This window comes from Tamandua tetradactyla, chromosome 16 (genome assembly GCF_023851605.1).
Source record: "Tamandua tetradactyla isolate mTamTet1 chromosome 16, mTamTet1.pri, whole genome shotgun sequence".
In the NCBI taxonomy this organism is placed as follows: domain Eukaryota; kingdom Metazoa; phylum Chordata; class Mammalia; order Pilosa; family Myrmecophagidae; genus Tamandua; species Tamandua tetradactyla.
Genome location: NC_135342.1, coordinates 37,312,750 through 37,336,792, shown reverse-complemented (window position 1 = coordinate 37,336,792; position 24,043 = coordinate 37,312,750). Strand labels below are relative to the sequence as shown.

At 48.4% G+C, this 24,043-nt stretch overlaps 1 protein-coding gene and 1 long non-coding RNA gene across 4 annotated transcripts; one reads left to right on the top strand and one right to left on the bottom strand.

Annotated features, from left to right (window-relative positions):
• Nucleotides 1-2,893: 2,893 nt before the first annotated feature.
• C16H19orf12 (chromosome 16 C19orf12 homolog) lies at nt 2,894-11,680 on the bottom strand. Of its 2 annotated transcripts, none has more exons than XM_077132295.1 (3): nt 11,598-11,680; nt 7,252-7,360; nt 2,894-3,933 (listed from the first exon to the last, which is right to left on the bottom strand). In XM_077132295.1, the coding sequence occupies exons 2-3, from the start codon at nt 7,349-7,351 to the stop codon at nt 3,668-3,670; spliced, it is 366 nt and encodes a 121-aa protein (XP_076988410.1). In that variant the 5' UTR covers nt 7,352-7,360; nt 11,598-11,680; the 3' UTR covers nt 2,894-3,667. The 2 variants fall into 2 exon arrangements, with proteins under 2 accessions (XP_076988410.1, XP_076988409.1); XM_077132294.1 differs by having other exon boundaries at nt 7,252-7,433; nt 11,598-11,672.
• A 136-nt stretch (nt 11,681-11,816) lies between these two features.
• LOC143659392 (uncharacterized) lies at nt 11,817-15,927 on the top strand. Of its 2 annotated transcripts, XR_013163518.1 has the most exons (4): nt 11,817-12,125; nt 12,773-12,948; nt 14,838-15,234; nt 15,506-15,927. It is a non-coding gene; the product is annotated as an uncharacterized LOC143659392 (long non-coding RNA). The 2 variants fall into 2 exon arrangements; XR_013163517.1 differs by lacking the exon at nt 11,817-12,125 and having other exon boundaries at nt 12,313-12,948.
• Nucleotides 15,928-24,043: the final 8,116 nt, after the last annotated feature.

Here is a 24,043-nt window from a genome sequence, read left to right as displayed (position 1 = left end):
CAAAAGACTGTTTCACTGTGTATCACCTCCAGTGAGGGGGTGGGGGTGAGGTATAGTTATATATAGCTATATAGTTATATATAGTTTTGTGATAACTACATAACTGTCTTCCCCTAGTCCCGTCAGCTGTTTGTTCATTTGTATTTATATTTTTTCTCATGGATAGGTATATTGCAGATACCTTCTAAATATTATCCTTGCATTTGCTTAATTGCTAATGAGAATGAGTAAAGTCCTTCTCTTAAACCCACAAAAGTAAGATAGCCACCACTTCAGTATTGGGGGGGGACAAAACCTTTCACTCCCCCAACCCCCCATTCACCAGAATTTGGGGCTACTTATAGCTGATCCGGAGGCCAGGCCTGCGCCCCGCCTCCTGATTCACCACCATCATAATGGTCCAGCAAGCCTCCTCCGGCTAATATAGCCATTTCTCTCGTCCAGACGAGCTGGAAACACAATGACATTCCCCCTTCCTTGTGCGGTGAAGCCCAGCACCCCTTAATCATCACGCATTGATTGCTCGGGATTAAGAGACTTTCTGTTTTATCCGGCAAAGGTGGCAGGAGATATGGCTGATGTCCTTCCTGCTCAGGGCTTACAAAAACCTTAAGAGCCTCAGCCCCCCACAACCCCGGGGACCTTCCGGGGCCACACCCCCAGCCCAGCCCACGACCTGGGCAGGCGCTGTGGTTCCGGGCTCCGCTGGGAAAAGGATGAGGCCGGCTCGCCCGCTAGATGGCGCCTCTCCATAACTAACCGCGAGAGCACTTCTGCCTTCCGAACCCCGAGCCAGTGGCCGCCAGTCCCTGATCACAGCACAAACAGTCGTGTTTACTTCCAAGCCAGACATCTCAAAAAAAAAAAAAAAAAAAAACCCACAGAAAAACAAAAAAGTTAATTTTAGCTAAAAATCTGCCTGTGAAAAATCTCACTTGCTGGTGTCACGTCAACACCCAAAGCAGGTTAATAACCGGCCCCAGAGCAGATGGTTTCTTTTTATAATTACTGGGTCCCCCCACCAAGGCTTCCTTCGCGGCTGCCTCCTCACCATGCTAGCAGCTCGAGACCGCTTCCTGGGGCTGTGTGGGGGGTGGGGGTGCACAGTGCAGCTGCAACTGCTGCCCCACCACCTGCCAGCCCAGGAGGAGGCAAGTGTAATCCCCTGCCCAGACCCTGGCGTTCCTCAACCCAAGGGAAGTTTTTCTCTGGGCACAAGGGTATAGGGGCTCCCAGCACTGGCACAACTCCAGGGGGTAGGGGACAGCTGAGCCACAGGCCAGTCTTCAGGTAAAAAGTATACTCAATCTCACCAGTGATCCCAAGAAAAATGGATCAAACCAAGGTGCCGCAGCCATCACTCATGAAATTAACTAAGATTTAAGAAACCATAATTCCATTTGCTGGTGAGGATGCATGAGATGGCCTGGGGTGGGAGAGCAGTGGCCGAATATGACAGCCTTATACATGCTGGGTGCTTTTCAACCCTGCAAGTTCCCTGTATCTATCCTAAAGACCTAATCCAAAATACAAACAGGATGTTAACACAAAAATGTTCACTGCCAATCATAATGGTAAAAACCTCCAAATGGAAACACAACCAGGGATGCAGTTAAGGACAAGGGGATGTTATGCAGCCATTACGAATGTTTATGAAGAATTTTTAATTACATCAAAAATGTTATTTAATGTTCATCAATAAAAGCATTCAAAGAGGTATGTGCAAACACTTTTAAAAGAAGATTCAAAGATGTGTAAGTTATCAAACTGGAGGAGTGGAGAGGAAACGCTGATGAGAAGAAACCCCAGAAAAAAGGCAAGGAAACTGCTTTTAGTTCCTGGGGGACAGGAGACTCAAGACTTGGGCAGCCCTCTTGGTCCAAATTCTGTCACACATCACCCCAGGATCCGGTTATTGGGGGACGCCTGTGCTCACCCAAGCCTGCTTCCTCAGAGGCAAAATTGGTCAGCAGTGGCCATCTCCTCCCTGGACTGTTTTCCCAGGGGAAAAGCTGGTACCCTGTGGGGTGGGCTTCAGAGAACATTGGTGCAGGACTTCCGAGAGCTGGGACCACCTGGGCCCCTGGCACTGTCACAAGTAACAAGTGGGTGGGGCTCGAATGCCCAGCTAAAGGGAACTTTCTTACAGCCCAGCTTTTTTCAGGCAGATCAGTTATAAAGCAATTTCTGAATTTGGCATGTTTTGCAAAATGGAAAATATCCCCTAGCTTTGAAACACCGAACCAAAAATCTCTATTCTGGTTTCATTCTCACACTCTCCACAAAGGGATGTTTTACCTCTCTTAGCAACTTTAGAGTCCACTAAAGTTAGAAAAAATGGGGGAGGGGGAACATTCAGTGATATTTTAGATTTTTCTTTCATGGGACGGCACTAGGGACTCACTTGGCAGGACCCACAGAAATGAGGCATACACTCACCCCGCCCCATCCACACCAGCAGCACACAGAGGGCCAGGGTGGCTTCAATAACCCAGGACTGTGGCCTGGGCTCTGTTCCATCACCCTGGATCATAATGCACCCCAAAAGTTTCTGTACATACTTGGAGGTGCCAGCCTCACAGCTTTCCTTTAAACCAGCCCTCAACAGAAGTGCTTCCTCCCCACCTCCAGGGAAGCTGGCACTGCCACCAGCCAGTAGAGAGAGCCCCAAGTTGTAGCCCTGGTTCCTGAGGCTGGGGACCCACGGGACTGCTGTTGTTCTGTGGCTGCACAGGGAGGTAGAGGGGGCTGGGAGGCAGCCTCAGGCCCTGGGATTGGGGAAGTTTTCTTTAATTCTTTAGAGCCACCACCTCTGGTACCTTCTGTTTTGCTACCCATGAAAGATTTCCAAGTGCTACAGCTGCTTTATACAAAATATATGGGAAAAGGACAGTCCAGAAAAAAAAATTTATTGTAATTGAAGACGCACAGTTCAAGTTGTGATTCTGAAAGTAAAGTGAACAAACACATCAATAGGGAACTTTAAGGTTGGAAACATTTCTTAGCCTTCAGAATGAGCAATAATGTTTACTGAGAATATTTCATTCCAAAAGCAGAACTCAAGTACCATGATTTTTCAGATGGGGAAAGTGAGATCCTGGGAATGGGAAGGCCAAGATGTGCGAACGGTGGGCTGGAGTCTATGGCCTCACTTGCAGACTCCACACCCCTCATACCCCTCAGTGCAGCTATTCAGCAGTCTCTGGGTGGGGAAGGGGCACGCTCGGAAGGTAAATGTGATTCCAGTGTGGGCCAGGGCTGGCACTGAGTCCCCAGAGCCTGAACAGGGCTCTGCCACGGCTGCTTGGAACGGGAATCATGTTCACAAGACGAGGCTGGCAGGGAGCTCAGCCACAGCCAGAAAGCCAGCTGAGCTGACGACGAGACCCTAGGCTCCAGGGAGCAGGGTGTCCACAGTGGACCACCCTCTACCTCTCACCAGCTTCACACTTGGAGGATATCACTGGTGTGCCAGGCCACAAAAACGTGACTTCATCTTAAATAATTTCCAGAACATGATACAGTACAGCAGGGGTCTCTCCAGTAGGAGAGTCCACTCCAGTTTAAGGAACATACTGGTGATATGTACATTTCTCAGGGGGGTCCACTCGGTCCCCAGACCTGGCCCTTTGGCCACCTGAGACCCCCACTGCCCAGGAGGAGCAGCCTAGTCATCGTACTGGATTTCCGCGTGGAGCTCCTTGGTGATGTAGCTGACCAGCACTGCCAGCAGCCGCTGCTGCAGGACCTCACTGCCCATGACCAGGGCAGTCAGCTGCATGGCGTCCGTCCACTCCAGGTGCCTGATGATGGCAACGGCTTCATTAAAGAGCTTCTGCTGCTCGGCAGGGGGCAGCTCCATTATGATCTGAGGAACTGCCTTAAACTGTCCACTCGTCATCCAGGCACCTAATAGACCCCCGACAGCTCCCCCTAGAAAACAGGGAAGGGATCAATTAGTCGGGCTTTATTCATAGCAATGGCCTCTGGTTCTCGCCGAGTGCACATCTACTGTATGACAAGTGCGCCCATTCACGAGTGGGTCAGTCCCAACCCAGCATCTTGCACCGCCAGGCAGCACGGAGGGCAAAGGTTTATGTGATCCATGGTCCATTTGGTTCAGCTAATTGACACCCAAACATGCCCTTTCCTAAGCAAAGTGGCGCAGGCACCATTCACAACTCAGAACTGCGCTACCTAAAATCTTCATTGTGGGCTAAAGAAGGTTCCCATGTTTCCATAAAAACCTCACAAAGAGAGAGAGGAGTGAGAAGCAAATGCATTTCCAAGGAGAACCAGCTCAGCAGCGAGGCTAAGTGTCCTCCACCAGGGGGTTAACACACTCCTTGTGTCTGAACTTTGGGTATTTCCAGTATACTCACATGGTTTAAGGGCCCTCCAAAGCTGTGTGATGATAAGTAATGCATTTAATTTATTCAACTATTTCTCAATCTGCTAGCCTCAAAAGGACATGAACACCAATTTTAAATGTGAATTTATTGACAAAGTTAAGGCATGCTAACTTACATCAAAGGAAAGTCCTTCACAATCTGGCCAGGCCCCAAGGAGGTACAGGATGGGTGCTGGGTGCAGAGAAGGCACCCTAGGGTTTCAAACTCAGATCCCTTCAGGACCAGGGCAGGTAACAGAAAGGAGTGAAGTGGGATGAGCTGCCGGCAGTGACTTGGAAACCTGAGCCAGCCCCATCTAAAGGGAAAGCTGCAACCTCATGCCTGTCAGTTGCTACCACATGGGTTATTTGGAAAACCAGATTTTTATCTTTATATTATCTCATAATTTTTAAATACTGGCAATTAGGTACCTGAGATGCAGCCTGGCTGGATTTTGTGACTTGCTTCCAAAGAACAGAACGGGGAGGTGGGGGGAGGGGGAGGGGTGGGGAACGGTGGGAGGGAATAACTTTCCAATTGAGAAATGTGGCAAGTAGGTCCCTACCCAAGCAACAGGGGTCAACAGTAGTGATGATGTCAGGGGGTGTCACCTGCCCCCAAATAAGGCAAAGGGAAGGGCACTTCATCTCTGTGCCTTCCTTCCAGTAACATCAGATGAGCCCACTGAGGGAGAGTCCATAAAATACCTCACCAGTGCACCTCAAAACTGTCAAGGTCATGACAAACAAGGGAAGTCGGAGAAACTGTCCCAGTCCAGAGGAGACTAAGGGAGGCATGACAATCACATGTGATGTCAGATCCTGTTGGATCCTGGGACAAAGAAAGGTCATGAGTTCAAAAACAGGTAAGATCCAAATAAAGTCAGAAGAATGAATAGCAATAAGTCAGTGTTGGTTAACATTAGGGGAGCTGAACCTGGATGATAAGTATATGGGAATTCTCTATACTACCTTTGTAATTTTCCTATACATCAAATACTATTCCAAAATTAAAAGTTTGTTTCAGAAAATGCTTCCAGGCCCAAAGAGAACCCATCTGCAATCTGGGTTCAGCCAGTGGGCAGTAAAACCTGCATCCCTCGAGTGCTGCCAGAGACCAGGGCAAGTCTTAGATCCTGGAGACTGAACCCTGCCGCTGGAGAGAGTCTGCCTCTTCTCTGAAAATAAAGGAACATTCTGGGGAGGGAAAACCAGGTAATTTATAAGTTTTCCAGAACTTTCCCCCATGACGCTTAGAGTCAGCAGGAGCTGCACTCATCTGCACTAAACTTTTATGAGAACATCAATATTTGATTTAGAGCTACACTTAATACAAAAAGTCGACAGAAATATCGACTGGTGAATTACCAGCTCTTTGGAGAAGATAAAGTTCCCTTGTTTTGTGGGTAGAAGTATGCCCCCACTCGTGATCAGAGCTGGAAGCAGGGAATCCCCTGGGTTTTGTTTGCAGATATCCAGTTCTCTCCTTGTTTTTACTCAATCTGAATAAAATCTATGCTCTCTAAATGGCATCTATATGATAAAATTATGCAAGCCTCCCCTGAGCACATGGGAGGGGGTTGAGGGCAAAGATAAAGAATGTCATTGTGGAAGAAGGAATTGGCCTCTGCTCCTTTCTTTACTAAACTTTCTGGACAGCAAAGAAGCTGAAGTCAGGACTTAACTATTTCAGTTTCGAAAATGAAATACACAGATGCAAGGTGTGGCACTACCCACACGTTTATTTTTCCTTCCAGTGTGTCCTTAGCTTAATAAATGTCCGTGACCATCAATCCTGCTACCAAGGGGGAAGAAAAGAACAGGTGGCCTCTCCAGTGAATTGGGAGACGGAAGCCAGCTCAGCCAAAAAGTGGTTCTCCCTCCAGCCTATGTTCAAGGGAAGGGTGCCAGCTAGCTAGAAAGATTTCCAGCAGACTGTGGCTGGAAATAGCTCCCAGAGCCCCAGCACAGGCTGCCCAGCCCACAGCAGGTTCTCAGTAAATGTTTGCTGAGCCCAGTGGGGCAGATCATGCTGTTAGAGGATGCCACACCACTAACATGAGAGCACCAGCTACATTCTCCCAAGTCGGGTCTGCTCTCTAACTCTGCCCCAGCCCATGGCTTGAGTCCCAGCTCTGAACTGATGGATCTTCCAATGCCTGAAGCACAGGCATTGGTCCTACCTCTAATCCAAAGGAAGCAAGTTCATCTTAGCCCCAAGGAAGGATGCCTTTCTGAAAATCGAACTATACCGCCCTTTGGAAAACTAGCCAAAACCTTCACTCACTGCCAGAAGCTGATTCCCAAATAGAAGCAGGTGGTAAAGCAAGGGGGACAGAGATGACTACTCTAAGAGATAAAGGGAGTTCTATCCTCTTTGGTCTGCTATTTTCTCTGCACTGGCCTTCTGGCTTTCAGAAGAGGGATGCTCACTCTGAAGGAGCTGGTGTAAAATGGCCACACAGCGTCTGCTCACAGTTCCCTTCGGAAGTGCCATGCTTATGAGGCTGGGGGAGGGGGAAGAAATGCAGTGGGGGGAGGTGGCCCAGGCATCTCGATATCTTCCGACTCTAGGACTGTCCCAGGGGAAGTGAAGGGCCAGCTGCCCTAAGCTTTCACTTTGGGCTCCTAGCATAGGGGCCCAGAGGTCCTCCAGGTCTAAATGACACAGATTCTGTTTTCAAGGGTGCCCTGAACAGCTGAGACATTTGCATGGAAGCCTGTATTTCAATAGGACAGATCACACGCGCAAAGGTCATTTCACAGAGTCAACTTCAGCTCTAGAAGCTCCCAGCACAGGGTGTGAGGCGCCAAGACACTTCCCCACCCCCACGAAGCCAGCTGTCCCCACAGGCACTTACCGACAGCTAGTCCCGGTGGGCCGCCAACCAAACCACCAACAAAGGCCACGGCCCCGGTGACCAGGGCGCCCCTCGCCGAGTGCTTCACGGCAGCTTTCATCTTCCTCTCCTCGGAGATGGAACAGAGAAGCGTCATGATGTCTTTCACCCTGATGGGCATCGTGGCCCGCCTCCAAGGAAAACTTTCAAAGGGAGAGTTTGAATGAACTTCAGAGTCTTTTTCTACCCAAATGTTATTCTTGCTAGATTTTTGAGGAACGGTCCTTATTTTCTGTAGAGAATAATAACCCTGCCACAGACACAACAGAAAGCATCCAGTCCTGCAAAAAGCGTCACAGAGAAAGCACAGCAGTGTTTTGATAATAAGCACATCAAAACAGCAGAGGGGAGTAAAGGTCTTCCTGGCCCTCTGATAAACTTCTGATTTATGACCAGATTGAGAACAGCCTCTGACACGTGTGCCCAATGTTTCAACACAAGGAAGGCAAGGCTGACTTTTCTTGCATCAGCGGCCTTTCGACTGGCTCAGGCAATTCTCAGATGCACAAGGCCTGACAGGGTTCAGGAAGACCCAGGCCTCATATCCTCTTTTGGGTGACAAGGCATTTGAGCTCACCCCAAGCCAGAGAAGGGGAAAGGGCGGCTCTGAAACCTCACTGGCCTTGCTGGGCATTGCACTGTGCTGTGTGATCCCAAGTGTCAGATTCCTCACTTGGAAGAGGGGATAAAACCACCTACTGGTAGATTCCTATATGATGTACTAAGATGGACACTGATAAAATTATGTAGAGAAAGTCCTGGGGACCCCTCAGAGCCAAGAAAAACAAAATAAAAGTGTTTTTACTCTTTGAACTTGCTCTTGAATTTCCTCTTTATCTTTTGAAGTTTGAAATCCCCACCAAAGCAGCTGCCAGACCGCCAATCAATAGGACCTCGTCCAATCACTAGGTATCAAGCTAACTTTGTCCATAAAATTCATCTGCCATCCCTAGAAGCCTGAAGCTACTTCCAAGTGATCTGCCTTCCTCACTGCAGCAAAAGATCACACCAAACAGAATGCTGCGATCTGCAAACTCGACCCTGATATATCTTTGGATAATGTGAAGTGCCTGCCCTGGGCCTGGCACACTGCCAACTCTCAATCCATGGTAGCTCTAAAGGAACACTTCTGTAACTCATACACACCACTGGCTTTTTAGAGCTTATTCCCTGAAGTCCGTACATTATTACACATGGGACAAGCAATAACAAGATGGCGCTGTAAGATGATGTAACCAGAGAACAAAATAAATTGAAGTACTCCAGCAATGGATAGACGGATGGACAGATGGACCTTAGAACAACCACCTTCAGAACAATTCCTTTACTGGTTTCTCCTAAGTCAGGAAAGCATTTGAAATTTTGCCATGCTGGTGGGGAAATGACAGGTAGAGGCAAAGTCAAGAGAAGGACAGGCTCCAACGGGCCAAGGGTCTGGTTGGGACTGGAGCCCAAACACCAAAAGGATGCCTGGGAAAAAAAGCCGAAGTGGTTGGTGCCAATTCTGGGCCCACCAGCTTATCAGTGTCTTCCTTTCTCACCAGCACTTCCCTTTCCAATCATGGCTGAATCGTTCAAATACTTGCTAGGGGAACTATTCAAATAGTTACTAAGGGAACTTGACTGAAGACAGTTGGGACAGACCCTACTGCTCAATATCGTTTGGTTTTAAGAGTTTTTTCGACCCAAGGATAATTCAGGAACGGAAGTCTCTAACGGACAACTGTCCTCCCGATATTGGGAGAAAATTCTGAACCTTAGAAAAAATCTGTGGATTCACTGTATTACCACAACTTTAGGTTTTCAGAACTTCTCTGCAGTCCCAAGAGAGTTTAAGACAATTATCTTGTGCTCCATTTCCTGTGTTTTTTCTTTTTGATATACATTAGATCAGCGATTTCTCTACGCATGCCCAGGAATCACAGCAGATCTTGTAAAATGCAGATTCTGATGCAGCAGAGGCAATGGGTGGGGCTTAGAGTCCACATTTCCAACAAGCACCCAGGTGGCCTTCAGACCTGACTTTGGGCAGCAGGACTCTAGGAGCGTGACCCAGGGTGTCTGACAAATTAATTTATTCCTTGATTTCAGAAGATGCCAATGGACACCCTCAGAAGCAGCTGCTTGGTCAGGTGGGGTGTGAGAGGCTTTGTGGGGTTGTCCAGGGCACTGGAGGAAAACCCACGTCTGCCTGTGTCTGCTCTGGATCTGCTGAAACACCCGGGTCCAGCCCCAGCCTCTGCTTACCAGCAGCGACTGCTTCTACAGGCAGGAAGAACAACCCTGGAAGAGCGCCTCCTTCCACCCTTCCAGTGGTCCAGATACGCCCACACACAAATGGACATGACAGTAAAATAGGAAAGGGACCGAACAAGGCAGGAGCCACCCAGAAACAGAAGCTTGGAGGCACAAACTGATTTAAGTAGCCCTGGTTCTGAAAAGCTATGCAGACAAACAAAAGGAGTTCTATTCAAATGCATATTAAGATAACCAAAGGAATTAATTTTATAGTAAAACCTTTCAAAAAGATAAAAATCTGACTGTAAAATATCTTATCACCTTCTAACTTAGCTCTGGTTGATACCCAGCTTTTCATCTGTCACTCATGCAAGGAAAAGGGAGGTACAGCTCCTCCAGACCCCTCTGGAGGCTGCAGGGACCCCAAGACCCCTGAGCATGTCACGCTCAATTTGCAAGGCTGACTTCACACCAGCGCACTCTTCCCCCCAGCGCCACTTGTAAAACTGGTTTGCTGCAGAATTATGGATCTGCACTTTCAAAAGAGTTTCTGCCCAGCAAGGAAACCCATGGAAAAGTGGCAGGAAACAGATATATACCCACTTCACCCTCCATTGTGTGTTATAAAAAACCCAGCTTCTGACCTACTCTAGAATGACTTTAAGTCAAAACCCACAGGGGCTAATGAGGCGGCATTGTGCAAATGCTACTTCCAACCTCCACTTAGCCCAGTGGGCCAGCGACAAGACATAAGCCTGCTCTGCAGACCTAGAAGGCCTGCAGGTATAGGCTGTGGGGGCAGGTAGGGCCCAGCTTTGGCGGAGTTTCAACAGCCCCACAATGGGGACAAAGGTGGCAATGGGGTTGCCTCAATCTAAGGGAAAGCTGGTTTAACTTCCTTACAAAAATCATTTACAATGTTGGAACAGCAATAGACTTATCCTGGAAGCAAGGTTTGTAACCCCATCTTCTGAGCAGTTGCTAAAAGCTCAGCTTTCTGAATTTGGACTTGCCAAATTGGGAAGTGAACCCAGCCCTGTTTCTCCTTACCCCACCCCAAAGCTGTCTTGCTCAGAAAGGTAAGTGAGGGAGAAGGAGGCATGGGGCCTTGGGGGGGGGCGGTGCCCCACCCCCACCAATGTCACACCTATTTCAGAATCTGATTTATCTGCAAAAAAAAAAAAAAAAAAGGCCCTGATCACAGGAAGCCCATCTGCCCGCCGGGAGGGGCGGGGGTTGGGGTGGGGGTGAGGGGTGGTAGAGGCAAAAGTCAACTGAAAGCCCTGGTTTCTGGAGAAGACCCCAGCTAGTCTGCTGGGTGCAGCAGGATTTGGGAAGGAATAGAGAACTCCATTCCTCAGATAGCAGCCCTGGCATTTGCTGATGGAAAGCCGCGAGAAAAACAACTCAGAGAGGAAGGCTTCAGAAACAAAGAGACCTACAGCCCCCCTGTCTTTAAAAGAATTAGGAAAGCCGAATTAGGAGTCAGAGTGATCTCTCTCCAAGGGAACTAAATACTTTCTGCTTTCACGATGAGCTCACAAAACTCCACTGGGTACTCCGGCTCTTGTAAACCGGTCTCCCCACTTCTCTCTGCCCCAGTGCAAAAGTCGCAGGGGGTGTTCCACCAGCAAACACGAGGGGATTAGTCCACAGAGTGATTCTGAATGAATTTGTTGTCGGTATTTAAAACTAGGAGACCGCACAGTGGCTGGGAGCCAGGCCCTGGGGGTGAAGCTGTCAGGGTTTAAACGCTGTTCTGCTACTGACTTCTCAAGTGACTTTCGCTTCTCCAGGCCTCGGTGCCTTCACATCGAAAAGGAAGACACTAACGGGGTCCATCCCCAAAGTGAGGATCAGGCTCCCAGCAGGACCCCAAGTCGCTCGCGGGCGGGGTCTCCGGCACGCTTCGGGGCGTCCCCCTCCCCTGGCCGCGGGCGCCTCTACATTTAAGGAGAAGGCGGGTCCTCCGCGCGCCTCTAAGGTCGAAAGCCGGCTCCGCGCCACCCGAGAAACTGAGGCCTGTGGGGGTCCCGGCCCCGCCGCGCACCCCGACCACGCCGTCCTACCTCGGCCTACGCAGGCCCTGTCCGGCTCCCCGCTCCGCCCCGCGCGAGGGGCGCCGCAGGCCCGGGTCCCCGCGGCTCCCGGCGCGCACGCCCCGCCCTCCCACCTTCCGGCTCGCGTCGCCCGGGCCTTCCGGGTCGGCGCCCACCCCGCAGTCGCCGCAGCCGCCGCTGCGACCCGATGCCGCGGGCCCCGGGCAGGACCCGCTGCCGTGACACACCTTCCGCGGCCCGGCGCACCCAGTCCTCAGACACTGAGACACGGCGGGGTCAGCCCGCCCGGCGGAGGGGTCTGGAGCTGAGCTCCCGCGGACCCCGAGGCCGCACCCTTCGCCCTCCTTCCCACCCGCCCCCTCTCCCTTGCACACACACCCATTTAAATGAGGATGCCCGTGGACCCTCCCCAAGCGTGGAGAGGTCTGCGGAGACCCCCCTCGGCTACTCACTCAGGTGTCAGACCCTCAGGCGTGGGAACCTCCCTGTCCCCCATCTGGGCCAGGGAGACCGCGCAGAGGCCTTCGGAAGTCAAAGGTGCTGAATTACTATTTGTCGAATAACCGGCCACAAGCGAACATCAGCTGGCCCCATTGCCGGCCCGGTGCCTCTGGATCTGGGGGTTTGAAGAGAAGTGGGGGCGGCGGGGGGTCCAGTTCAGGGCAAAGCTGAGGTGGGAGAGCTTCTTGGGAGGGTGTCAGGGGTTTGGGGAATGGGGCAAGGGGCCATGACAGAGGGCCAGGGAATAGTACTTCAGAGTGGAGTGTGGAGAAACCTCCCTCCCACAGGGGCCTGAAGGCTTTACGTGTAAGACCATCCCACTTGATTCTGATAGCCCCCTGCGGGGTGGGCATGGCTGTCATTAGGAGGACCGAGACAGAGCTTGCTCTGTCCAAGACCACCCAGGTAGAGAGTGTCAGAGTCCATCTGGCTCACAGCCCTGACTCCTAGCCAGCACCCTGCCTTGCTTCCCAGGGTGCGCACGGCACCCAGGGAAGGGGCCTCTATCGCGCCTAGGTCATTTTATTTCTGTTCCTACTGTGAGAAAGGGTCTAGAGCATTCACCAAGGCTCCTCTGTCCGTAGTGAAATAACCCCATCTGTTCCTGAGCAGGAGTTTTTGCTTGGGTTGGGATGACCTTCAGCAGTGAAAGTTAACTGAGACTAGTTGACTGGTGTCATCAGCCACAGATCTGGGGGTGACGCTCCGGTTTCTCTGTGCGCGGCTCCCTCTGGTGGCACCTGCGGGAACTGCACCCTCTGCCTGCTGACTCCTTCCTCAGACACAGCTGGAGAGTACCAGGAGGAAAGGGGGATGCTGGAAGTGAAAGAAACGTCCGAACTGGAGCGCTCTAGAGAAGGTAAGCAGTGAGAAATACACGCAAACCTTCCACCCATCAGCCACCTGGTATCATTGTTCTGATACAAATGCATTCAAGGAATGATTGCACCCACTGAAGCCCATATATGTAATACCAGGCACCCACCCTCCTGCAGTGAGGAGTGCGGGACTCCAGTGGGGTCCCCATCAGGGTGTGGTGACCATGTGCTGGCCCTGAATACAGCTAAGTGATCTTTTGAATGCTTTCTTAACTCTCACAGTTGTTATTCAGCTTCTCTGTGCCTCAGTTTGTCCTCTGGGAAATGACAGTTATACTAGTGCCTATTTCATCAGGCTGTTCTGCAAATGGAAGGAGGTACAGTGTGAATATCCAGGGTACTCTTTGTTTGCATCTGTGGTAGTTAGATCCAGTTGTCAACTTGGCCAGGTGAAGATACCTAGTTCTGTTGCTGTGGACATGAGCCAATGGTACATGAACATCATCTGTTGCTCATTACATCTGCAGTTGGCTAGGAGGCGTGCCTGCTGCAGTGAATGATGTTTGACTTAATTGGCTGGTGCTTAAATGAGAGAGCTCAATGTAGCACAGCCCAAGCAGCTCAGCATACCTCCTCTCATCACTGGCAGCTCAAGCCCAGGCCTTTGGAGATGCAGAAAGAAATCAGCCCATGGAAAGTTGTTGGAACCCAGAGGCCTGGAGAGAAGGCCAGCAGAGACCACCCTGTGCCTTCTCACGTAAGAAGGAACCTCAGTTGAAAGTTAGCTGCCTTCCCTCTGAAGAGCTAGTGAAATAAATTCCCTTTTATTAAAAGCCAATCCATCTCTGGTGTGTTAAATTCCTGCACCTAGCAGACTAGAACAGCATCCTAAGATATAAATATGGACAGCATCTCCAAAGTTCCAAATGTGAGCCTTGAATACACACCTTCTTCCTGATGGACCCCAGAATTTCCCAGGGTGCTAGGTTGTGTTCATGGGGCCAACTGTAACCAGGACCCAGTTGGGCCCCCGAGGCCAGAATCACCCCTCCTACAACCCCCACTATTTCCAGAGGATGAGTGCACCCACTTCTAATTTACCCACTCTTCTAACTTACCTACCCAGACTCAGGTAGCCTCTTAATATTAGGTACAAGTAAACCTGGGAGCATTTTGAAAAATAAAATGTTATTGTCTAAGTTCTTTGGGTTTTAATCTACCTCTGAGGAGGCATTGTAGTCTGTTTTGTGTTCAGCGACCTCCTAGGGGTCTTGATCCAGCCTTGCAGCTAGTCATCTGTCTCCAGGAACCCTACTGAGCCAGGGAACTAGGTCAAGACAGATTTTGGCCCCACAAGCAGAGCCCAGAACACTGTTCCTAAGCAACTCTGAGTCCTGAGCCCTGTCTACCCCATCCCCAAGCCTTGGGGCCAGCCCCAATTCTTGCCCCAGGATGCACGTCATTCCTTTCATTTGCAAAGAGTTCAGCTCACTGCTGGGCGTACACTAGGTCTTCAGGAAATGCCAGCTGTGGTCATTATGCTCTGAGCATGTGCATGGTAGCTGTGCAGCCATTTCACGTCCAGATAAAGTAGCAGCCTCAGCCCATGCCTTGGCTGAGGCAAGAGTGTCACGTGCAGGGACACCAGCCAACTAAGCTCTTGGGAGAGCTTAGTTCTGTAGGGTTTGTCAAGGGACAAGGTGGCTCTGCTGCTGGTAAGGATCTCTTCCCAGGCTCCATCACTGTTCTTCTGAATAATTAATTCATCTTCTGACTTGGTGTTTACATCCTTCAAATATTTGTAGATGGTTATCATGTCCCTTTACCCATCACTTAGCAGCACTCTGCATATTTGCTGTGATGTTGAGTGTGTTATCATCGGTGTCATTATTATTATTTATTATTATTTCCTCCTGGCGTACTCCTTTAGTACCACAGCTGCCATCATCGCTCCATGGATTTCCTCCAGGTTCCCAGCCTTTCACTTGCCCAGCATGGAATATCAGAAATCGATGTGGTGACAAGGGATGGCCCCTTATTCTTCTGTAATCTTCATCAGTTTCCCTGAAGCCACATCAAATAAATAGACAAGCTAAGTAAAAGCCATGCTTATGGTGCAAATACAGCTTCCAGACAAATTCCCCAGCCCCTGCTTCCAGACAGATAATTCTCAATGTCTTCACCTACAGAATGAGGCTGAGAATCCCTCCTCTGAACAGCCTGGGATGGTTGTGAGAACTAAATGAAAAACAGAGTGGAAAAGTGCTTTGGACACCACTAAGCAGCAGGAAGTGGCATTCAATTGGATTTCTGCAAAACATCCCAGGGTCAGCTGTTCTAAAAAGCTAGAAATTTTAAGCTAGAATTTACTAAATGAACTCAATAGAGCTAAAATTCACCCTAAAATCTGCTTATTTAAATAATATACAGAGATTCCCTGCTTCAAAATCTTACTATTAGATTTTAGTATTCCAAATACGGTGTAGAACTCTGAGCTGGGTAGGTTCTTAGAATCATGTCACAGATTGTCCTGAGGGGAGTTTGGAAGTTTAAGGTGCTATATAATATTTTTTTAATCCACCTTTTCTTCCATTTCAGATCGCACTAAAGCAGCCTTCCGTACTTGAAAGACTTATATTTAGTCTGAGAAGAATGATTTCAATGGTTCTGTTGAACATGCAATTCTCATGCAAGTATTTCTATAATTATCCTGTTTCAGTTATAATACAGTTTCTGGAACAATAGGACTTTTATTGTATTGCCATATCTGTTATAATAGATGTTTTATTACAGAAAATTATGGTAGAGTCACTATTATGATTCTGAAGTTTTTATTTCAAATTGCTCATAGGATAGAAATTCTTTCTACCAAGTAGTTTTTACTTTAATGCTGATTTGGGTTTGTTTTTTTGGAGGGTGAAGAGAGGAGTGGGAGTGGGATTTTGCTCAATAGCAGAATATATTCCTGTGCTTCTAGGACATGCTGTGGCTGAAAAGTTACCCTGGAATTTTTGTTTGTTTCCGTTAGCCTGTGGTGCATACAATTTTTTTAAAAGTCTCCTAGATTCTTCTCTGTGTTTTCTTTTTATTGCTGAAAAAATCCACATAGCCCATATATTCAATAAATCAACCTACATTTTGAGAAGGAATAAACAATATTGGTGATGGTGTCAATAAAAAAAACTTTAAACCTCAGGTGAGTCTTAATCCATTTCAGAGAAGAGTGGAGGCTGGAGTTTAATCCATTGGCCCCAAATCCCCCATTTGGTGGAGGGCCAGCCAGATTCTGGAATTAGGTTTGTTAACTCCACGTCACTGGTCTCAGCTGCCAGAAAAGACCTCCTCTGCAGAAGGGTGATGCTCAAATCTCCGATATCAGCAGAAAATTGGGCTTTAGGCACAGTTGACTTTTCCACAATGGAAAGATTTCAGAACTTGGGAAAGTCCCAAATCACTGTCCACTCAGTCCAACCCCATCAGAGCCCACCGCTGCAGTTAGCCCTCATTTCCACACTGCCCTGCTAAGACATGGTGGTCCTGTCAGCACTGCTGATTCAGGGACAGGTTCTGGGCTAAGAGTAATGGCCCTGGGGAAGAGGCTCCCCAACTACAGAGCCTTTCATTAGGCAGAGCTCATCTCCTTGAGGCTTCCCACCTTATCTTCAGATAATTTTTTAGCTCACCTAGATATAGAGGAAGTGATGTGCTCGTGGTCACATCACTAGTACCAGAATCAGAAGGAAAACCCAGGCTTCTTAGTCACCCAGTCTCTGTCCTTCCTATAACCCACTTTCTGGTAGGGACTGGGAAGAAATTTGCATTGGGTGCTGACTGCCTTAGGAGGGCAAGGAAGCTGGGGAAATTAAACTCATATACACACATCCTCATGGTTGGAGAAAATCAGACAGGAGAAATTTTCAGGGATTCTTAGCATGGAAGCATTCAGATAGTGAAAGAAATCAGCTCATAATTTGCAAGATGCTTTCTCTCTCTTTTTTTTTAACACGGGCAGGCACCGGGAATCAAACCTGGTTCCTCTGGCATTGCAGGCAAGCATTCCTGCCTGCTGAGCCACCGTGGCCCACCTGTAAGATGCTTTCTTTTGAGGGTCAGCCTCATCGCATGGGGGTGGGTAGTTGGTAGAGTGGGATCTCTTTCTCCCCTCTCCCTTACCATCTAGGTTTCTTCTGGAGGATCTAGGCTCTCAGCCTGGCCGTCCACTGCCAAGTTTCCCCACCTCGGGAAGCACAGCCCCCACTTTCCCACTTGGATGGGAACCAAGGCTGAAAGGGGCCCCCTTTGCACACATTCACTTTTCAGTTCCCTTTGCTGAGACCCCTTTCTGGTATGAAAGTAGAGACCCCAGCCTGTGGCCCCCCTTTCTGCATATCCACTGGATGACCTGGGTGTAAAAAATGCTCCGTTGGCCTCAAGTGTGCCCTGGAAAGGATGACTTTGGGTCCAAGGTCTAGGAACTAAATATATATCACCTCTGGCAGTTCATGTGGGTCAGGAGTTCAGGGGTGCTTTTAGCCAAGCCGTTCTCAGAGTAGGAGCTCATCGCTCTCGGTAGTGGTTTCTAATCTCCTGGGCTCCAGGTTCCAGCAGGTGTCTGGCTCTGGATCCTCGCTCCTCCTGTGTCAAAACGCCACAAGCAGGACTTTTTTCTCCAGTTTATTTTCTTGCACTCGCCTCTCGGTGGCTCACCTCGCTGTCGTGCTTTGTGGAGCGGATAACAGGCCCACGCACAGGGTCTGAGCGCCTCGGGAGCGGGAACGCTCGCGGATATTTGCTCGCGGGGATCAAAAGCCCACACTGTAGCGGCGGTCCTGCCGGCGCCAGTTGCTTGGGGAGAGTGATCTGTGCGGGCCAAGCCATTTCACTCAAGTAAGCTCCTCCAGATAGCTCATAAACCTCGGAGATTACAGCGCCGCACAATGGGAGCAAAGCGGCTTCCCATAATGCGGCAGACAATGGGGCGCGGGGACTCGGACTGCGCTCAGGCGGGCCGGGCTTGGCAGCGCCCTGTTCTCGTTTTCTCGTTGCTCCACCCCTAAAACAAAGGCCTGAGCCCCATCTGGGCAGGGGTGCAGGAGCAGGGCATCGCACTTGCTCCTGGCTACATGCAAAGTAAGCAACACAAAGGGCCGGGCCCTGCAGAGGTGAGCGGAGGGGAGACCGTGATGCTCCAATGGAATTCTGTGTGTGGATTTAAAACCAGGGAGAACCAGACGCTCCAAACAATGCCGTTGTTTCCACCGGTGGCTTTCTGCTAAATCTCATCAAGTAATTTGCATATCATTTCAATACAATAAATGAATTATGGCCCTCCAAGGTTTTATTTTATTTACATGTAATAGCTTCTTCTTTTCCTTTATCATTGAGATAATTTGGCCCCAGGCAGGAGGCTCAGTGGGCCAAGGGAGGTTCTCCTCCCAGCCAGATCCCCACTTCCTTTCTGCGGAGTTGGATAGCCACATCCCCAGAAATGCTTCATTTTTCTGGCTGTCCACCTTAGCTGTGGGAATAAACTTGAACTTCGACCCTCTCACTGTTTGAAGCCTGCTTTTCTTGCTGAGGAATCTCCAGATTTTCTGTGTGTGAGGGGCTCGGTGGTAAGGCCACATCTAGAAAGAGGAGCAGGAGGGTAAGGGGCATCTCTTAAAGTTGTTTTAGTAAAGCAAGCATGCCATTTACTTCAATTTTGCCTTGCAACTTTTTATAAAGACCATAATTTCTTTTTAAAACTTTATGTAAAACTGAGATAATGTCAGAAGTTGATATCAGCACTCACTGTATTTCATATTTATTGCTGTGTAGCACATTGCTTCAAAATGTGGTGGCTCAAAACAACAATAAACATTTATCTGTCACAATTTTTGTGGTGCAGGAATCTGGGAGTGCTTTAGCTGGGCAGTTCTAGCTTGTATTCCCTCATGAGGCTGCAGTCATCTGAAGGTTCATTTGGGGCTGGGAGATTGGCTCTAAGACGCTCACTAACATTGATATTAAATTGGTTCTGGCTGCTCCTCCACACAGGAGTCTTAGCATCCTCATGACTAAAGAACTGGCCTTCCCCAGAGGGACTGGTCCACAGAGGAAGACAGAAACCACACTGTCATGATGATCTAGCCTTATGAGTTACATACTATCATTTCCTCAACATCCTATTGGGTACACAGTCCAGCACTTGCCCCTATGGTAGGGACCAAGGGGCACGAAGACCAGAAAGCAAGTCTTGGGTACCATCTTGGAGGCTAGTCACCACAAACGGTTATCATTAATTTCATTTGATAGGGGTGTTTTGAGGGTCTGGAGGAGAGGACCACATGGCTAAAGCCATCACCTGCCATCAGTCTTTCTAAGTCATTGCAAACTGAAGTAATCTTTAATGATATCCCATGTCACAGCCAAGCTAGCCATCTGTCCAACAAACATGGACTCAGTGTTAGCCCCTGTGCTGGTTTGAAGCTGTTATATAACACAGAAAAGGCCATGTTCTTTTAATCCATTCCTGTGGGTGTAAACCTATTGTGGGTGGGACCTTTTGGTTAGGTTATTTCAATTTGACATTCAATTTGACCCCATTCGAGGTAGTCTTAATTCTTTTAGGGAGTCCTTTATGAGAGATTAAAGGACAGGAAAAGCCAAGAGAGCTTAGAGAGAAAGTCCCCAGAAAAGCTAAGATAGGACCCACAGAAGCTCAGAGAGGAGGCCAGTGGAACCAGAAGCTGAAAGCAACAAAACCCAGGAGTACAGGAACAGCCGACACTGGCCATGTGCTTTGCTATCTGACAAAGGAACCCCAGATGTCAGCAGCCTTTCTTCAAATAAGGTGTCTTCCTATTGATGCCTTAATTTGGACATTTTCACAGCCTTAGCACTGTAAATTTGTAAGTTAATAAATCCCCATTGTAAAAGCCAACCCACTTCTGGTATATTGCATTCCAACAGCTTTAGCAAACTGAAGAAAAGCCCCCCTTTTAGAATGAGGAATAGAACAGTGGCGAGAGAGAGAGAGAGAGAAAGAGAGAGAGAGAGAGAAGGTCCTACCTCCTGGGTCCCTGACATTCTTGAGAGGGAAGACATAGGTGACCAAATGAACATGGTAATTAGAGATGTAATGCAATAGATGGTGACTGTCAGCTCTGCTGTCTCTTGGCAGGGGGTGGGGGGAACGTCCTGGAAGGATACTAAGGCCTGAGTGTCATGGCTGAGGGTCCAGACACTTTGGTCCTCCCCAGTATAGAAATCTGAAATTACCCAGGCACAGCGAGAAGGTGGCTAATAATGAACCACCCCTGCAGAACTCAAGCCAATCCAAACCCTTTCAGTAGAAGAACAACCCAGACAGGATGGACTTTTGCTTCTTATCACCTTCCCAACCCCCTCCTCATGCAGACAGCACTCCCCCTCCCAGAAAGGAAAATCCAGAAGGAAGGAACTTGTTGTGTCTTATTTAGTCCTATATCCCTGGTGCCTAGCAGAATGACTGCTATGTAATTGGTATTCACTAATAACTAATCCTTATAATAATTATTTAATGGATAGCAGCGTTGTTGGTGTCCCCAAGGTCATTCGGGTTTAATGGAAGTCACCCTTCCTTAACATTAATAAATAAAAGCAAATCCTCAATCCAATTTTTAGGGGAGCCTCAGCCCAGAATCTCTAAGGATTACAGGAGTGGGTGGGGAGCACAAACTCTCCATTTCTCTTGAGCTCCTGGAGCCTGACTCGCCCCACATCTTCTCCTTGCTTTCTGTCTCAGCTCCTGCTTCTTGCATTTCTCTCTGCTCAGCTTGCCTGGCCTGAATGAACGGGGAACCCCAGCTCTTCCCGGGACTTAAACCTAAGCATCTTTAACACAAGGCTTCTAAGAACTTACCTTAGTGTGGCCAAATTCTAGGTTGGCACCACCCTTCTAAGTGGAGGGAAGCATATAGAGATTCGCTCTATTCCCTTAAAGAGTTATGCCACACCCCCTGCTCCCTTAAAAGACACAAATACCCTAGTCAAATTTTCTGTTTTTCTTTTTAATAACAACTTTTCACTCCCAATAAACATGGATACACATATGTACCCCCAAGGCTGCTGATTATAACAAAGAAAAATCATCCTGAGGAAATGAATTTACATGCTTTTTAAGACATTTCGGTGTATTACATGCTATCATTTTGCAGAGCAATTTCTTGTCCACATGGTGACTTTAGGGGCTTTCTGACATTGTCTGTTCTCAAAAGACTGCTTATCAGTGAGGTCACATGATCGAGTGAATCCCCAGCCATTTTGTGGACAGGTGGACTGAGGGGGGAAGTTCAGAGGGCATTCTAGAGCGATTTGCAGTGTCTCAAACAAAAATATATCATCAACTTTCATTCTCTGCAGAGTCTGGAGCTAAATTCACACCTTTTTTTTTCCCCTCCCCATCACTTAAAATTAAATTCTCACCCTTAAAGCTTCCTTTCAGGGCTGCACCAAAAATGATGACGTCCTCTCATGCATATGAATGACCCGAAGTACATAAGCATAAACTCCACTGGAGGGTGCTAAAGCCTTTAACCCAGCTCAATTTAAAGCTGCTCAACACCGATTGAGGCAAAGGTGTCTTTTTACTTTAGAAGACATTTAGGACACTTCACATCACCCTGCACAGATGCGCTGAAATCGATTGTGGGACGAGCGATAAAGAGAGCATATGCTCCCATACCTGCTTCTGAGCCAGGTAGGGTGATGAAATTCTGCTTTGGGATTGAGGCAAACAGTGGCATCTGTCTCTCCTGCACACACTAGGTAACTATTTCTCTGTCTGGACACTGGTTTAACACTCTTTTACTATTTGTCTGTGAAAAGATAGCGCATTTTAGGGTTTGGAACCTCATACTATAACTTGGTGTCTTCTACAGACCACACAGATGTAAAACATTTATTTGCCAGAAGAACAAACAAAGCATAACACATCACGCATTATTTTAAGCAGGAGTGGCACAGATTTATCCTCCAAAGATTCAAAAACTTGATGGCTTCTTCTTGGAGGAAAAGCATTGAAAGAAGCCTCTCGTAAAACTGTTCCATTAACTGCAGTTTTCTCTGAGGCTGAATTTTTATGCTTCACAGCTGAGCTCAGGACATGACCTGAAGAGACCACTAGGGTGTGCTAGAGGTCAGGAAATCCCAGCTGCTGAGGGCTAAGGGCAGCTCTAGAGTCCAGACTCCAGATTTTAGTCTAAGGAACTAAGGATTTCACTTCATGAGAACCGCACATTGAAGATAACTTATGGCTTCACTATTTCTGCTAGTATTAAACTTCCATATATGCCCAAGTTTGATAAATTTATAGCGCCTATGATTGCATGGAATTTCAGGACTACCTACAGGTTACAGAACCCAGGTCTTTGTGATAAATATAGCAGGTGTCGTAAGTATTTTCTGTTCTTCGGCTCTTTAGCTTAACACAGACAGAAATCCATTCATCTACTTCAGTCCTTCTTTGGGGGATGTTGGAGTTTGGAGACACTGTCTTAATGTGGATCCTTCCCAAAAGCGGGCTTCTTTCCCAAAAGCAGACCCTGAAAAAAGGATTTGAGCAAAGGAGGCTTATTTGAGAGATGGTCCCAGGAAGTAAGGAAGACCCAGAGAAGGTAACATGGGGAGGGGGAAAACCAACTCAAGGAGGCATCACTAAGGGTGTTTACTGCTGCAAACAACCAGAGCTCACCTTCTGGGGACTTCTGAGGGGTACAAAAGGCCTCTTAGAATCTTCTGCCTGTCCCCATTTAGCTGAAGGTTCTGAGCAGACATTAATCCTCCACCCTTCCAAACTCACACAAGGTATGCATGCCAAACAGGCTCTTTCTACCGTCTCACGCCACAGCTCTAGCGAAACTCTATAGCCAAAAGCAAAAAACATTCTTGAGGCCAAGTGTTAACACTATGAGGCAAGCTGAAGCTTGCACAAAACTGTTCACCACAGCCAGAGCTGGAACCAGAGTTGAGGCCAAGAGGATATGACACAGTATACAAGACAAGTTTATGCAGGTCGCCCCTTGTACCTCTCAGATCCACTCAGGTCCTTCATTAACACTCTGACCAAGTCTCTGAGGTGGAGGCTGACCAAAACCTCTACTGTCAATGGCCCTGAAGCCATAAGTGATATTCATCATCAACTCTGATATCCCCCACTCTAGATCGCCCTCACTCTTGAACAGCAGTTCAGCTTGTTCAGGCAGCGTGGGGAGTGAGCTGACCACACCTTCAACCCTGAGGGGTAGTAGTCTTGACTGCTTTGTCTTTATTGACCGGTGGTTGCTGCCACTGCCCATTATTCTCCATCACAGGGCAGGGACACACAGAGAGACAGACACACCCCAGTGAATCCCCTCAGCCCTGGACATACTCAGCCCCCTCTTATGGGGGGACAACAACTCTATCTCTTCCTCCTGATAATCCATTGATCTCCCTTGCTCTGGCCCACTGACATGAGAAGCCCAAAGTGACTAGGTAGGAGTTGTATTTTCAAGTTTAGTGGAATTTGTCATGTCCCCTAGTGGACGAGCCCACCCTCCAGCCTCCACCCTCCCTATCCACTCCAAGGATCAGGAACTCTAATTTGACAGAGCTTGAGTCAAAGTTGCGAGGACGGGAAGTACACATTTCTCAAGTGCATCACTGAGTGTAATGGTGAGAGGAGCTGATCTGGCTTCTACCCTTTGGTTCCCAGATCCAGGTACTCCAGATGCTGGGAACACAGGACCATATATTAATACATGTGGTGGTTTGGAGCCCAAAGACTGTTTTTTGTCTGTTTGCTTGTTTTGCATGGACAGGCACCAGGTATCGAACCCGAGTATCCAGCATGGCAGGCGAGAACTCTGCCTGCTGAGCCACCGTGGCCGGCCCCCAAAACCTGTTCTTAAACTTAATCCTTTCTGGTGAGTGAACTAATTGTAAGACCTTTCGATGAGGTTACTTCAATTAAGGTGTGGCCCAACCCAATCAGGATGGGTCTTAATTCTATTACTGGAGTCTTTTATAAGCAGAATGAAATTCAGACAAATAGAGAGAAAGCCAGGGGAAGCAAGAAACTGATGGTCAACAGAAGCTTGAAGAGGAGGAAGAGGACAGGAGAGGCCTCCAGGT